The following is a 15,720-nucleotide window of genomic DNA, read 5'->3' as shown; positions in this document are numbered from 1 at the left end:
CAGATGGGATGCAGCCACATAAGTGAGAACAGAAGAACCACCCAGCCGAGCACTGCCCAGGTGGCGAACCCACCAAATGGTGTTTGTTTTAAGCCACTAAGTTTGGGGTGGTTTGTTACGCGGCAAATAATCTGCAGACAAATACACAAAGTCCTCCTAAGAAAAGCCAAGATGTTTTCTGCCCTCCTCTGCACCTGTTATGGGCTGAATTGTGTCCTTAGCAAATTTATATGTTGACATCCTAACCCTGGTATCTCAGAATGTGACTGTATTTGGAGATGGAGTCTTTACAGAGGTGATCAAGGTAAAATGAGGTCATTAGGCTGGCCCTAATCCAGTCTGACTGGTGTCCTTGAAGAGGAGAGGAGGACACAGACACACACAGGGGGAAGACCACGTGAGGACACAGGGAGAAGACGGCCGTCTACAAGCCAAGGAGAGAGGCCTCAGGAGAAACCAACCCTGCTGACCTCTTGATCTCAGACTTCCAGCCTCCAGGACCGTGAAGAAATCAAATCGTTTACTAAGCCACCCAGTCCGATCACAGCAGTCTGAGCAACACGATACGGTCACCAATGGCTCTTTCAAGGACATTGGATCAGACAAGCGTCCCGCACCCAAATGAACTCACAGATGTTCACTGGGGGGCCCCTCAGGGTTCTGAGCTTGGACCTTTCCCTGTGTGTACCCCTTGGCCCACAACTTCCTGGCCTTTAAGACCCATGAGCCCCAATGTCTAGCTTTCACTTAGTAGCCCTGTGCTCTCAGCCATTGCTGCGTCCCCGGAAGGAAGCAGGACAGTAGGGTGGGGGGGTGGTCCTGAGGTTCAGCTTCCCCATCTCTGATACAGTTAACAATGCCATTCTCACACAGGCAGGGGAGGCTCTGGATTAACATTCACCCGCTCCCGCTCCCGCTCCTGCTCCTGGGCTCTGCGCATGTTCCCACTTGGAATAAACTCCTTGTCTAGCTTCTCTATCTGATGCTTTGAGGTCTTGCTGAGCCTGCCAGAACTGCCCATCCCAGGGGTGGCCAATTCCTACAGACGGTAAGTGACATGCCTGGGGGTCCACTTTTCATGTGCAAACCGACCAATCCAGAGCCCACACCCCAACCCCCTCCGTGACCAGGCTCTCACACTCTGGGCCACTATCCCCCTGCCCTGATCACCCCCAGGGCCAGTTTGCAGACAACCGAGGGCAGCCCCTACGCCCCAGACCCCGCTGAAACAGTTCAAACTAGCTCATCCTATGTCTTACCCTGCCTGACCTCTCCTTTCCCGCCGAAGAGACAATGAAGCCTCTTGCCCACGTTTCTCCCTCACTCCTCTGCCTCCTGGCCGGCCCTGGTGCTTCCCCACGTGGCCCTGCCTCCTGTTTCTCCGGACTCTGTGGGTCTAAACTTCTTCCCCATGACAGTCGCTTGCAGGGCTGCGTGTCTAACCAGACTTATTTAAAACAAGCCCCAGGTGCCCTTCAAAGCACCACCCCTGTACCCCAAGGCAGCATCCTGCCAGGCAATGGTGTTCACGCCTTGAAAGTCGCTTTTTGAATCTGCCGCATGAAGCGTTTTAGAAACTTGTAGTGCAACAGCTGCCTCCACATCTGAAGGAACAGCCAAGCCTTTTCTTCAGGGGTCACTCACTGCCTTTTGCTACAATCCAGGGGACTACGGCCATCGATCCTGCCATATCAGCATCACACCCACGGTCAGCTGACAGCAACAGCAGATGTGTCCCTGGTAGACACCCAGCCTCCCACCTTCCCCATCCTGTCCCCAGTCTCTCACCTTGGCTTCTGATTCCCACCCCCGAGCCTGGATGGCCAGTGGGGTCACCACTTTCTGGCTCCGACCCTCGGCACAGGATCCGAGTGCTGTACCCCCACAGCCGGGGCACCAAGTTCATGGCCTCTCAGCCAAGCCCACGCACGGGTCCCAGACCAGCTAGCTAAGCCCGTTCAAACAAGTGCCAGACAGCAGCTTTCCGACTGCTCCCGGTAACAGGGTTTCTGCAGCAAGGGGCAGGTCTGCAGACTCAACTGAACAAAAGGACTCTTCTCAGCCCCCCAGGGTATCAACCCTTGACTGTCACTTGACGGTGATGGCAAAGGAAACTGAACAGCGGGATTCTGGTCACCCACAAGGGAGGGGATCATACTCACCATCGCTGGCACTGAGGTACTCAGGGTTTGAAGAAGCATACAGTGGTCCCAGTGGCCCATCCGGCTGCCTGGATGAGAAAAATGGAGACATTCCATCTTGATGCCCTCACAGAACTCTGTGGGTTATTAGCGGGAGGTTACAGCCTCCCCAGTGCAAACAGCCACCCTGATTAGCAGCATGCACGTAATCCTGGGTGCAGTTTGGGGTGAGGATGGAGGACCCTAATTTATGGCTATTTAGGTGCATCACCATGGAACTTCCCACTCATAAACTACAATTTATGATTGTCAATATAACATCTAAAAACTGCTCAACCACGGCTGTTCCGGAACCATCTCATTCCAGCTTATAAGAAATAACTGTTGAATTTGCAGGAAATTTGCAAGCCAGTTGTTAAATAGAACCACCATTTAAAATTAAATTACACAGAGTTACAGTTAAATACATTATATTCAAAGCAAAGGTAACGAATATTCAAAACCAATTATCATACTACCTCTTACTTTGACGGACTGGACACTCTTCAGCCCTTCTCTGTTACCTTATTTATTTATATGATTGCATCCATATGGCAGAAACACTATATATATCTGCGATTGACTGCCTATCTCTTCCCAACTCTGCGTTCAGTGACGTCACGTCTGTAGCTTGAAACTGGCCACAGTGGGAATATTCACAGCAGGGATAAATAGGCAAATGCTACATACCAAGACCGATATATTGTTCTGTTTGTACGTCCAGGCTTGAGAAAGTGATGGCAAAAATGTCAGTAATGCAGATTAAGCTTAAATGTGTGTCATCTCTGTAGCCATGACATTGCCAATGGCACAAAAATTGAGAAAACATGCTTTCAGTATTTAACAATTATTATCCGATTCTGCGAAAGTCATTCCTACTGTTGATGAACATACATGCCTTATTTCCTTTTTATCTTGCTCTTTAATGTAAACAAAATGTCAATCAACATTCATCTTGGAACTACAGCCGTTCATCAGTTGCACTCATCGATTGGTTATAGATACAAAGGTTCGGGGGAAATAAAATTGACAAAACCATTTGGCGATGATTAAATGGCGGTAGGGAATTTATGATAGCGAGTATTGTATATTGTATTATGATCGTTATCTATAAGTTGCATGCTATGAATCCTTTAGATCACTAAGATTTACAGTAAATTTATTTATTTATTTTTATTTAATTATTTTTTTTTGTGGTAGGGGGGCCTCTCACTGCTGTGGCCCCTCCCGCCGCGGAGCACAGGCTCCGGACGCGCAGGCTCAAGAGGCCACGGCTCACGGGCCCAGCCGCTCCGCGGCACGTGGGATCTTCCCGGACCAGGGCACGAACCCGCGTCCCCTGCATCGGCAGGCGGACTCTCAACCACTGCGCCACCAGGCAAGTCCCCTTATTATTTATTTATTTTTAAAATATTTATTTATTTATTTATTTATTTATTTCATTGCGCCGGGTCTCAGTTGAGGCAGGCAGGCTCCTTAGTTGTGGCATGTGAACTCTTAGTTGCGGCATGCATGTGGGATCTAGTTCCCTGACCAGGGATTGAACCAGCGCCCCCTGCATTGGGAGCGTGGAGTCTTATCCACTGCGCCACCAGGGAAGTCCCTACAGGAAATTTAGATATTAACTCTATCTACATGTAGGCATACTTTTCCCCGAGAGAGCTGTTGTTAACCATTTACCAGAACACCTCCGTGCTCACCTCTTTCTCAGGAATAGATAAATACTTCCAATCACAACGCTGAAGAGAAAGACAAAGATGAGGGGGCCGATGATAATTTTTGCAATATTTGATGGCACGTCTACTGAAATAGAATAAGAAAATAGAGGTTTCACATCGAAATGTGTTCACATCAAAGGTCACGCCGGAAAACACGTCTACATGTCCGCTGGGCCACACCCACTTGTCCCCCTTCTCTAGTCCCTGAACCTCTCCTGCGGTGACCCCGGACGGACCACGTCCATCACCAGCTTTTCTCCCTTCACCATCCAAGGCCACCTTCACGGGCACACAACCCAAGCCATCGGGCAGGTCCCCACACCTAGAAGGTTCTGCTCTCTGTTTAATGCTCTATTGTCCCTGTCTGGAAAGTCTTAATAATTTTTAAAGAGGGAGCCCTGCATTTTCACTCTGCACTGGACCCTGCAAATTAAATAGCTTATTTTAATCCCAACAGCACCTCTGGCAGGTGAAAAATTCACCAGAAGTCCCCTGTGTTTGCTGGGGCTCGCCCCCCAAAAAACTAAACCAACTGAAGAAACGCTATGTAGCCTTAATTCTTTTAAATTCACACACAAGGCTGAGCTGTCTATAATTACAAATGCATCCACGTCTTCAGAGTCTTCCAAGCCAAGAAAGAAAGTGAGTTCTGGGAAGCCAGAGAAGGAACCTAGTCCTTCAGGTCTTTAATAATAGTAGTTTACTGAACACTTGGCAGGGGAAGCTGGAGGCCACTGACTGCTCAGAACCCAACACATCTCAGGGTAGAATCTGAGATCCATGCTGCCTGCCCCACCCCGTCTCTGTGTCCCAGATCCCACAGTCCTTAGGCTCCAGGGGCCACCAGAACTAGGGTGTGGGAAGGGGAGCGCCCAGAGTGCAAAATTAGACAGGAACTCTTGCGCTTGGCCATGCCAGGGCAGAGTCAGCCCCTGAGGGTGAGGGCCCCTTTAAAGTTTGCACCCTAGCTGTCTTGCTTGCCTCCTTGTTATTTAAGAAAGAAGTTTTTAAAGTAGTCTAATGTGTCAAACATTTAATTCTCAAGATTTTTTTGCTAGTGTTAGTAAGCAGTGCTGGATTTCCTTGAACATTTCTCTTTTTTGGACATCTCCGATCATTTCCTTAGGGTGAGTGTCTAGAGCCAGCACCGCTGGCTGAAACAGTAAAAGCCTTTGTAAGCTTTTTTGATACATACTATTAAAGGACTACATTTTAGGACTCGTCTACCATGAACCAGAATATCCGTGTGTGTCTGCACTCTCGGACAACACTAAGTACATAATTAAAAAAGAGAAACAAACAAAACCCTTGCCAATTTGATAAGTTAAAAATTCCATCTCATTCTGATTTGCTGTTTTTTCTTTTGGTGTCGTTTTGAGTGAGGCTGGACCTTTTTTTCCTTACGCTTTCTATTTTTTCTATTTCTTTTTAAATAGGTTATTTCTATTCTTTGATTATTTTGTGTGAGGACATATATCTTTAACTCACAGGAGACATATGTACATACTCATTTTGTAAGAAAGACATTAACTCTTTGTCAATGATATTAGAAATGTTTTTCCCACTTTGATATTTTCCTTTGAATTTTATTCATGGTGTCCCTCCAAATCCTTGAAAAATCCTGAGTCTCAGGAGTGTCTTTTTTATTGACGATCCCCTTAGAACAGACCTGAGTTTATGCTAAGACATGAGATGGTTCGGGATGGGGGCTGGTCACCAGGAAACCGAGTGTGTGATTAGAGGGGTGGGGTGGCCTCCAGACGGGGGAGGGGCTGGAGGTGGAGTTTCAATCATGTGGTCAGTTCTTCAACCAATCACATCCGTGTAGTGAAACTCCAATAAAAACTCAGCTCACCAAAGCTCAGAGGAGCTTCCTGGCTGGCTAGCACATCGGTAAACCAGGAGGTGACGTGATGTGTCCTGATTCCATGGGGGGAAGACACAGGAGTCGTGTCCAGGACCCTCCCAGCCTCCACCCAATGTGGCTCTCCATTTGGGTGGTCCTGACTTACATCCTTTGGAATAAAACTGTCATTGTCCTATAGCATTTTCCCGAGTTCCGTGAGCCATTCTGGCAAATGATCAAATCTGATGGGGCTGTGATAACACCCGAATGTGTAGCCAGTCAGTCCGAAGTGCAGGTGGCCTGGAGAACCCCCGGTACTTGCATCTGACATCCGAAGTGAGGGCAGTCTTGGTGGGAACTATGCTCTTTTTAATTTGTAGAGTCTGTGCTAACTCCAGTGGATAGCATCAGAACCGTAGTGCTATATGTCTGGTTGGTCTCAGAACCCTGACACCACACAAGTTCCCACTCCTCCTGGTCCAGAATCTCCCTTCCTTCCAAGGGTCTGGGTTCCTGCCACATGTCGGGCTGACAATATTCCGCCTCAACTCACACATTCTTCCAGTTTCCACCAAGATATCACCACTTCCAGGAAGCACTCCCTAACCAGCTCAGCTCTCCCCACCTCTCCTCACCCTAGTGTCCACACTGTATCCAGCTCACCCAATGGCAGCACTTCCCGCCTGCAGGTCAAGAGCACACCCCAAGGTTGAGCAGGTAAGCGCCCACATCCTCCCTTGGAGGGCATGGCCTAGCTAAAAACAAAGATGAGGACACCAGTAACAGGAGCTAATGTGTTTATCAGATATGCCCTGTGCCAGCCACTTGACATCCATGATGTCACTGAAACGTCCCTTCACCTCCAGGGGTGGTCCTAGTATTACATCCATGATCAGATGAGGGAGTGCCGGCTCAGAGAGGGCATGCCTCTTGCCCTGGTCACACAGCAGCAGCCGTTGGACCCAGGGGTCAAGACAGAGCCAGTACCCACAGCCTCCGTGCTTCCCCAACCATCCTGTGAAATGTTCTGCTCTCTTCAGCACCGAGCACAGACCCTGCCAGTCCAAGTGGCCATGCAGACTTACAATAGTCTGTGACGTAGAAATAGGTGGCTTCCGTCCAGGAGCCATTGCCCGCCAGGGAGGTGGCCCGAACTCGCACACTGTAATTCCCGGGTGGCAGACCGCGCAGCCTGCAGCCCCGCTCCAGAGCAAAATGCCTGCGGGAGACGCAGAGGTGCAGCTCCTAGAAGACAAGGGCCCCGCTCAGAAATGACAGAGGTGGAGTTAAGCAGCACAAACACTGCACCAGGCAAGCAACTCTGAGACTCGAGAAATTACAGAACCTTAGCTCTACGGATAAGGCACAGGCAGAGAGGTTATCACTGATACGTGATACACGATACCAGCCAATCTCCCTAAAGCACAGCCAAGCACGTGGCTCAGATCATGTCATTTAATTCTTGTAACCACTTCATGCTTAGCCTCATGTTAGAAACAAGAAAACTGAGGCTTGGGGTGGAGGTCTGGCAAACACACGTTTGCTGTAAAGGGCCAGAGAGTAAGTATTTTTGGCTTCAAGGGGGCCAGACGGTCACTGTCACCAACTGAACCCGGCCGTCATAGCTCAAAAGCAGCCAGAGATGGATCCTGAATCCTGAATCTATAACATCCGTAAACAAATGAACGCGGCTGTGTGCCCACAAGACACGGTGGGTGCCGAAAGCTGCACTTCATAGACGTTTACACATGTCAAGAGATGCTATTCTTCTTTGGATTCCTTTCAACCATTTGAAGATGTGGAAGTGATTCTTAGCTCATGAGCTGCACAGAAACAGGTTTTACATAAATAGTTTGCCCTCCCCTGATTGGGGAGCTGAAATGATTTGTCCCAGATCTCATAGGTGGTAAGTGGCAGGGAAGCCCTTGAACCCAGAACTGCCTGGCTCCAAACCTCTCCTTGAAACCACCATGGGGTATTTTCACCAGGACTCCAGAAGGTCAGGCAAAAAGGGACCCAGATCACCTAAATCACCTGAGAACCAACCGGTTACATGGGCTTAATGTCTTAAGGACAAATTTTTAAACACCTTCTTTGCCTTTTGATTTATTTTACCATCATTAAAAGAGTTGGGATCTACTTAAATGTCTGGCAAGAAGAAAGCAGATAAGTAAAGCATACATGTCCCAGCAATAAACATGTAAAAAGAAAGAAAGCCAGAGCTTATTAGGAAAGGCGTGAGGCTCACTGGGAAATATGACCACGAAACCTGCAAACATCGGCCAAATTTTGAAAACTTTCCAAAAGAGCTCCAGGCTAATAGTGCATGCAGAACTGGACTGGAAAATTTCAGGAAGGAGTGCAGAGAGAAACATAAAAACTGCCGTGCTTATCATGTGACAATAACAGCAAGAAAACAGATCGGGCTGGCGGCAGGGGTGGGGACGTCTAGTCCAAAGGTTCTTCCAAGTAGAATGAGTCACCAAGTGGAAGGGGACAAATAAACAAATATAGAAACCAAAGGTAGCCGCTATCCGGGATAAAGGGAAAATACATCCTACAGTGCTGGTCATGTACCTCGAGGGGTGGGGACGGAGAAGGGAGCACGACGGAAGGAACTAGAGGCAGCCTTCTCCATAGACACCAAAAAAGCAGAGCAAAAAGCAAAACAAGAAGCAAAGCTGATGAAGAGTGATGAAGCCAATTATAGAAGTTTGTGCAAACAAGAGAAAAAAAAAAAAAAACAGCTCAAAACTGCAAAAACGTACTGAAGCAAAGGATATAAGTGAACAAATACTGAAAATCGATGCTTTTTCCAGGATGGAGGTGGTCCCTGGTGCCAGGGTCCCACAAGGTGGGAAGGGAAGTGGTGAGGGGAAAAATGACTCTAGTGCAAGGTTCAAGGAGAGGCAGAATCAAAAACAATGCAGCTAGAGGTGATTTGGGCTGTTAAACTAGCAACTAAGGGGGAAAAATGACCTCCCACCAAATGCTGGAGAGAATTTTGTGAAACTAGCGAAATCATATCCCAACAGTACAAATGGCATAAAAATAGTTTGTGAATGTACCTCAGTTAAGCTGTTATTTTAAAACCCTCATGCCTGAGCCAATCAGCACACAGCACTGTCATGGTCATATGATTGGGTGTCATGTGACCTCAGCACGGCTGGAAATGCTGGGACACAGACTCTCTCTTCCTCTAGGCTTGGCACTGAGAGGATATGAAGATTGGAACCACTAAAATCACAGCACAATCAGGAGCTGCTGGAATCACTGCAAGGACCCCTTGAGATGCAACAGATCCAAAGGAATGCTGGATCCAGCTGTGCCTGATCTCCTTCGACTGTTCAGTTATGGGAGCTAATAAGCTTCCCTTTTGTCATAAGCTACTTTGGATGGGGTGGGGGGTGTTTCTTGGCTGCTGGTGGAAGATGAAGCATAACAGCTTAGAAGATCTAAAATCCAGAGCCTGGAATCTCAACCTCTACATTATATTGGACAATGGTCACCCCCAACATCATTTTAAAGGGCTGTACATCCACGAGTTTTATGGATATACCATCCTCTATGTATCCGTTCTGCAATGGACAGACATCTAGTGGCTTGTACTTTTTGCTAGTGGTGAAAATCTTATGCATAAAGCTTTACCACCACCCCAAATTTGAATTATTTCCTTAGAACATATGGGATTGATATATATGGGATAAGATAGTAAATAAACTCTGCAATAATGGCTCCCTATGAATCATGCCTCTCTTTATACACCCCTGAGGGCTCCCCTCCTATACTGATGCTGGGCTTGGCCACTGGACTCACACTGGTGAACATTTGTCCTTGTTTCTTTTGACAACGCTCTGCAGGACATATAAAAACAGGCCGAGGGTCAGATTTGGCCCACAGATGATAGTTTGCAGATTTCAGTTCTAAATCATCATCAAAGCTGAATATTTGGACATCAAGAGATGTGGTCCCAGGAAGGATCAACAGAGAGAGGTCCATCTGTCCTCTCTGGCTTGGGGAAGCCAAGCTGTGCCCACCTGGTTACAGGATGACTCTCCCTCAAAGTTCCAAGGAGTCGGACAGTTTTGCTACAACTTCTGATAGGGGTTGGCAAACTAGGGCCCACAGGCTGAAGCCAGTCCACTGCTTGGTTTTTGTAAATAAAGTTTTATTAGCACACAACTACTCTCATTCATTGTCGTATTGTCTCTGTCTGCTTTGGAGCTATAACAGCAGAGTTGAGCAGTTGATCCAAGACCATATGATTCCCAAAGCTGAAAATATTAACTCCCTGGCCCCTTAATTGCCGATGTCAGGCGCCAGAGCCCAAAGATCTGGGTTTGAGTGTTGGGTGTATGACCTTGAGAAAGTCTATTCAGCTCCCCAAATTTCCATCCTCTCAGCCATAAATGGAGACACTAGCAGATTTTCCCTTAGAGGGTCACTGTGAGGTATAAATGGATCATTGCAAAGGGCTCAGTTGATGGCAGGGCACATCCTCTGGGTCAAACTCAGGAAGGTAACTTGACATCTGCCTCAAGTCACCCAGTAAAGGGGAGAAATACCCTTAATCAGGTCCAAGCCCCAGCAGTGCCTCTCTTGACAGGTGTAGACCCCAAGCCCTTTCTGGGGATGGAGACCTGCCCCATAGTGGTTACAGGCTTAGAGTAGGGACCAGCAAATCCCAGCCTGCTTGCTGCCTGCTTTTGCAAATAAAGTTTTATTGGCACACAACCATACCCCTTCATTTACGTATCGTCTACACGGCAGCTTTCACAGTGCAAAGGCAGAGTTGAGTATTTGTATCAGACACCATCTCACCACAAAGCCAAACATGTTTCCTATCTGGCCCTTTACAGAAAAAAAAAAAATTGCCAACCCCTGGATTAGAACATCAGATAGTCTTGGGTTTGAATCCGGACTCTATTCTTATAAACCTTGGATGCCTCATGTTTAAATTCTGGATGCTTCAGTCAGTACCAAGCTCATTTGGGTGATTCTGAGGATTTATTGCACTTCATTGGTCCCGAGAGACACATTATTTTCACATTCTGACATTTCTGAAATTGGAACACATCTTGCAATTAGAATTGGCAACAGCTTTTCCTCTCTTAGCAGTCTATAAGAATAACAGGGCCTCTTATCACACCTTAGATATGGTAAAATAGGATAAATGAGATACAGTGTTTAGCACTTAGCATGCATGGGGCACACGTTAAGTCCTGGGGATAGTTTAGCTACAATAACATTTGTAAGCTGGCATTTCTGACCCATCTCCCTGGAAAGTCATATGTCAAGGCTCTGAGTCCGCATGACAAAGCACCTGATGAGAGAAGCACAAGAGCCAGAATTTAAGGGGAAGAAGGAGGTACCAATGGCAGCCTTGGAGGCACACCCCCAGGCGTCAGGGATCTTACCTCTTCGCCGTATCGCCGATAACTCACTTCATATAGCACGATCAGACCGTTGGGTTCCTTGGGCTCCTGCCACATCAAGTGAACGACGTTGTTCTCGAAGATTTCGTGGGTCACGGGGCCCACAATATCATCTGCCTTGGCTGTGAGGAGCAGTGGTTAGAGTCAGGGACCCGATCCCCGGATCAAATCCCACCTCCACCACTTAGCAGCTGAGTGACCTTAACCTGGGTATGTAACTTTCTTGTGTTCCATTTCCCTTATTGGAGAATGGACATATAAAGCTCGTCTCGTGGCATTCTCTACATATTTAAGTCTGTCTGTCTATCAATCGATTGATCTATGTCACATCCTGTTGCAACGGAGCAGGGCCCTATGGTCGGTGCCCCCCACCACGTCCTCCGCCTGCCTTCTGTCTGTGGAAAAACTTTAGCCAAAGAATAGGTGTAATCAGAGAAGGGAGAAAACGCAGAAACAAAGGAAAACAGTCAAAGGAGACCAAATAATAATAATTTAGTCATTAAGCAAAGTCAAGGACCTTTAGTTCCTTCTCAAGGGCTCTAGATAATATTCTGAGCCCTATCCTGTGAGCCGTCTGGTAGATACTGAAACCCTCGCCAGGTGGAGATGTTAACTACATGATGACCAGACTGTCGCCATGACGTAAGCCGCCACGATTCCGAGAATTGGCCTCAAGGAAATGGGAACAAACCGACCCTGGAACTGAAGATGAACCGTACTTAAAACGATCAAGAAGACGCTGGTCAGAGCGCCGCACGATCCATTTCAAGACGACTGTCAGAACTGCCTGTGCTGTTTCTGCATGGAGCCCCCTCCCTCCATCTATAAAAGCTCTTGCCCACTGGCTGTAGTGGGGGACAGTCAACTTTTGGACAAGTGTCTGCCCTCCCCTCACCCCCCAGTTGCCGGCATCCAAACTAACGCAGATTTTCCTTTCCACCAACCTTGCCTCTTTATTGGCTTCTGAGGAGCAAGCAGCCGGACCCCACTTTCAGTTACACTGTTTGGTTCTGTTTCTCTGGAGAACCTAATACACTATATATGTATCCCTTAATTTTCCTTTATTTTTCTTATGGCTCGTGTGTACTTTCTAAAGTTTATATAACGGCTACGATGACTCACATAATTACAAAACAATATAGGTTAACACAGATGGACCTTGAGGGCATTATGTTAAGTGAAAAAAGCCAGACAGAGAAAGACTCATAGGGTATGATCTAACTTATATGTGGATGATAAGGAAGCTGAACTCATAGAAACAGAGAGTAGAATGGTGGTTCCCAGGGGCGGGGGGTGAGGGAAATGGGGGGATGCTGGTCAAAGGGGACAAACTTCCAGTGAGAAGCTGAATAAGTTCTGAGGATCTAACGTACAGCATGGTGATTCTAGCTAATGATACTGGATCCCATACTTGAAAGCTGCTAAGAGAGTAGATCTTAAATGTTTTCACCACAAAAACGAAATGGTAATCATGTGCCCTGATGGAGGCGTTAGCTAATGCTACTGCGGTAATGCCTTTGCAATGTGTAAGCATGGCAAACCGACACATCGTACACCTTCAATTTACACAATGTTATACATCAAATTACACCTCAAGAAAGCTGGGGGAACATGAAAAATGATGAAGGCAAATAAGTTAAAGTCACGTATATGCTGCCTAGAGGGTGGAAGGCTTTTCCTTGGTCAGCCTGGGTCTCTTGGCCCCATGACGTGAGCTGACCCACCTTCGGGCATGGTCCTGGCACTGACATATGCAGCCACACTGCACCTCTCCTCGGGGGAATCCTGGTTGCAAGCCTGCAGCTCAATGCGATAGCCAGTAAAGTGACGCAGGCCAGAGATGACCAGAGACTCCTTGTTCACCACTTTCTCGAATGGTCTGTGCTCCTCTGAGCTCGTAGGCGCGCTGGTTGAGGACGTATTGGGGAATCCCGGAACGGTGGGCACGGCGGCCGCTGTCACATTCCCCACATCACCAAGGGCCCTGCGTTTCCTCGACGGCCTGTCACGACAGTAGGACACACCCAGTCAGGCAATCACCATCTTTTAAAAAACGCCGCTGGAGGATAAAAGGCTTAAAACCAAAGACGGCGGGGGGTGCAGTGAGATTCCAGGGGGAGCGTGGATTACAATGTTAATTTCCAGGAATTACAACCCAGAGCAGTTTCCAAGATGCCCTCATAGGCACCATGTCAGGCAGGGGCACCCCAAGAGGGGAGTGGTGGTGGTGGGGGGGGCTCCAGGAGCATCCACAGGAGACACACCAATATTCCCCTCAACATGCTTGATTTCAGATTAACATTTTGCAGGTTAACAGCCCAGCCAGGGTCAGTGTTAAAAATACGATGCCAAAAGCGTGGAAGAGTCTAGCTTTTCAGGAAGCCCTGCTAAATGGTCCGAGCTACCTGACAACATCACCAGTTTAATCAGGAGAAATGCTTCTTCTGATCCTATGACCCTTTAGGACACCTGCATAATCTAAGTGATTATACTTCAATTCTTGGTAAAAGACTCTTATCACTCAGGTTGCTAACGGTAACTCAGAAAGTGTCTATGCGATTGGCACATTTTCCCCCTTAAAAAGATATATGAAGAAAAATGTTAGTAGCCTTAAAAATATATAACTCCAAAAAAAGGTATAAAGAAAGTTTGAATTTACTCATTATTCTGCTGTCCACCGTGTCTTATGTATGGGTCTGATGGGGATGAAGCTAGTTTTATAATCCACTTTGCTCACTTGTATTGGAAGCATTCTCAAATATTTTCCTGAAAACATAATGTCTGAAGGAGGACAGAATTTACACTGTTTTCTTTTTCAGTGTAAAGGTTTTCCCTCCTTGTCATGAAAGTACCACATGCTCATTGCAGAAAACCTGGAAAACTGTAGAATATTCCACTTAATACGTGAGCCATAATTTACTTAGTCATCCTCTTATTTTTTAATGTAAGCATATTCTTAATTTTTTGTTATTATAAATATTAATTTGATCATCATCGGATTGTCTTATCAATTCCTAGAAGTCGACTCTGAGAAGAGTAATCACTAGGTTATGCCTCTTTACACGTAATGGCTAAACCTCTATCCTCCAGACCCTTTGTATCGACTGTGGTCTCACCGGTAACGCATGAAACTACACATCAGGATAATCTCAGCAACGCTGAGCGTTAAAAGGAGTTTTTGTTTTGTTTTGACTTTTCTTTTTCAGATTTTCAACCTGAGGAAAGAAATTTTTTAAGCATTACTCTACTGCTTTATTTGCACCTTGGTGTACTGCTGGGTGTAAAGTCTTTTGTCCTTCATTGATTCCTTTGTGTTTCACTAAGGATTTGTCCACCCTTTGCCCGTCCTTTCTGTGAAGTTCTAGGGCTTTCCTCATTCCTGTTCCTGAGCTGTTCATTCACAAAGGACATTAATCCTTCATCAATTCAACCTGGCTTGCTGTGCGCCAGTGAGTTTTCTTGAAATGATTTGAAAGAATCTTTCACATTTATCTATGTAAGTTTATATCTCAGCAATTTAAATAATTTTTTTTTCCTTTACAGGTAATTTTAGATGGGATTACTAAGGTTTTAGGGCAATCGTGAAAGGGACCTTTCCCTTGATTTATCTTTTAATTGTTGCTAGTATATTTACTGCATTTTTGTTTCTTTCTATTGTACCTACTTTCCCAAACTCTCATTCTAAGAGTGTCAGGGTTGATTTTCTTAGGTTTTCAAGGAACATACTTGAAAAAGGGTCAGCAAACTTTTCCCATATGTGCCAGATTGTAAATATTTAGGGTTTTGCGGGACATGTGATTTTTGTCACAACTACTCAACTTCCAATCGCCTTCAAGCCATGGCAGCTTGAAAACAGCCACTGACACAGTGTAAACAAATGGGCGTAGCTACATTCCGATAAAACTCATTGACAAAAAACAGGCAGTCTGCCTACCCTTGCACTAGAATACCTGAAAATATCAATGATTTTATTTCCCACAATCCATTCCTTACAATTCTAATTTCTGTACTACTGCATTGGCTAGATACCCAGAGAAATGTTCCTTAGTAATGATGAGATTGGCTTCCTTCCAAAGCTCACAGGAATGGTTTTAAGAAAGATGTTAGCTTGGCTGTTGGTTTCATCTAGGTAATATTTATCTTGTTGCAGAAGTTTTCTATTCCTAGTTTTATAAAACGCCTCTCCCCATCCCCTTCTCTAAATTAGTAATTTTTAATAAATGTTATTGAATGAGATTATTGTGGTTTTCCTCACTGGACCTCTTAATGAATTAGATTCTATTTGCAGAATGCCTGATCTTGAACCATCCTTGCATTGTGAGATAAACGATATTACCAGCACAGTGTTTTATATAGGACATGTGGATCTAAAATCCCATACTAGCTGGTCCTGGGTTTTCTTTCAACATAGTATCTTTGTCAGGTTCTGCTAAGGGGCTCTATGTTAGTTTTATCAAATGAACTGGGAAAATTTCCCATAGATTTCTAAGCTCTGGAAAAGTTTCTGTATCACAGAAAATAGTTGCTCTTTGACAGTGTGA

General features: G+C 46.1%; 1 protein-coding gene across 4 annotated transcripts in view; it reads right to left on the bottom strand.

Moving 5' to 3' along the window:
• The window catches only part of INSR (insulin receptor), a 133,505-nt gene that overhangs the window by 8,270 nt on the left and 109,515 nt on the right, over positions 1 to 15,720 (bottom strand). For 2 of the 4 annotated variants that reach the window (XM_059062581.2, XM_059062583.2), the window contains 5 exons: positions 12,904 to 13,181; positions 11,162 to 11,301; positions 6,830 to 6,989; positions 3,881 to 3,983; positions 2,163 to 2,230 (listed from right to left, as the gene is read on the bottom strand). In XM_059062581.2, the coding sequence (XP_058918564.1) occupies positions 2,163 to 2,230; positions 3,881 to 3,983; positions 6,830 to 6,989; positions 11,162 to 11,301; positions 12,904 to 13,181 (749 nt within the window). The remainder of the gene's footprint in view (positions 1 to 2,162; positions 2,231 to 3,880; positions 3,984 to 6,829; positions 6,990 to 11,161; positions 11,302 to 12,903; positions 13,182 to 15,720) is intronic. The other 2 variants (XM_059062582.2, XM_059062584.2) reach the window with 1 other exon arrangement.

This window comes from Kogia breviceps, chromosome 4, assembly GCF_026419965.1.
Source record: "Kogia breviceps isolate mKogBre1 chromosome 4, mKogBre1 haplotype 1, whole genome shotgun sequence".
Classification (NCBI taxonomy): Eukaryota; Metazoa; Chordata; class Mammalia; order Artiodactyla; family Physeteridae; genus Kogia; species Kogia breviceps.
The sequence above is the reverse complement of the archived record's forward strand: the minus strand, read 5'-3'. Positions and strand labels throughout refer to the sequence as shown.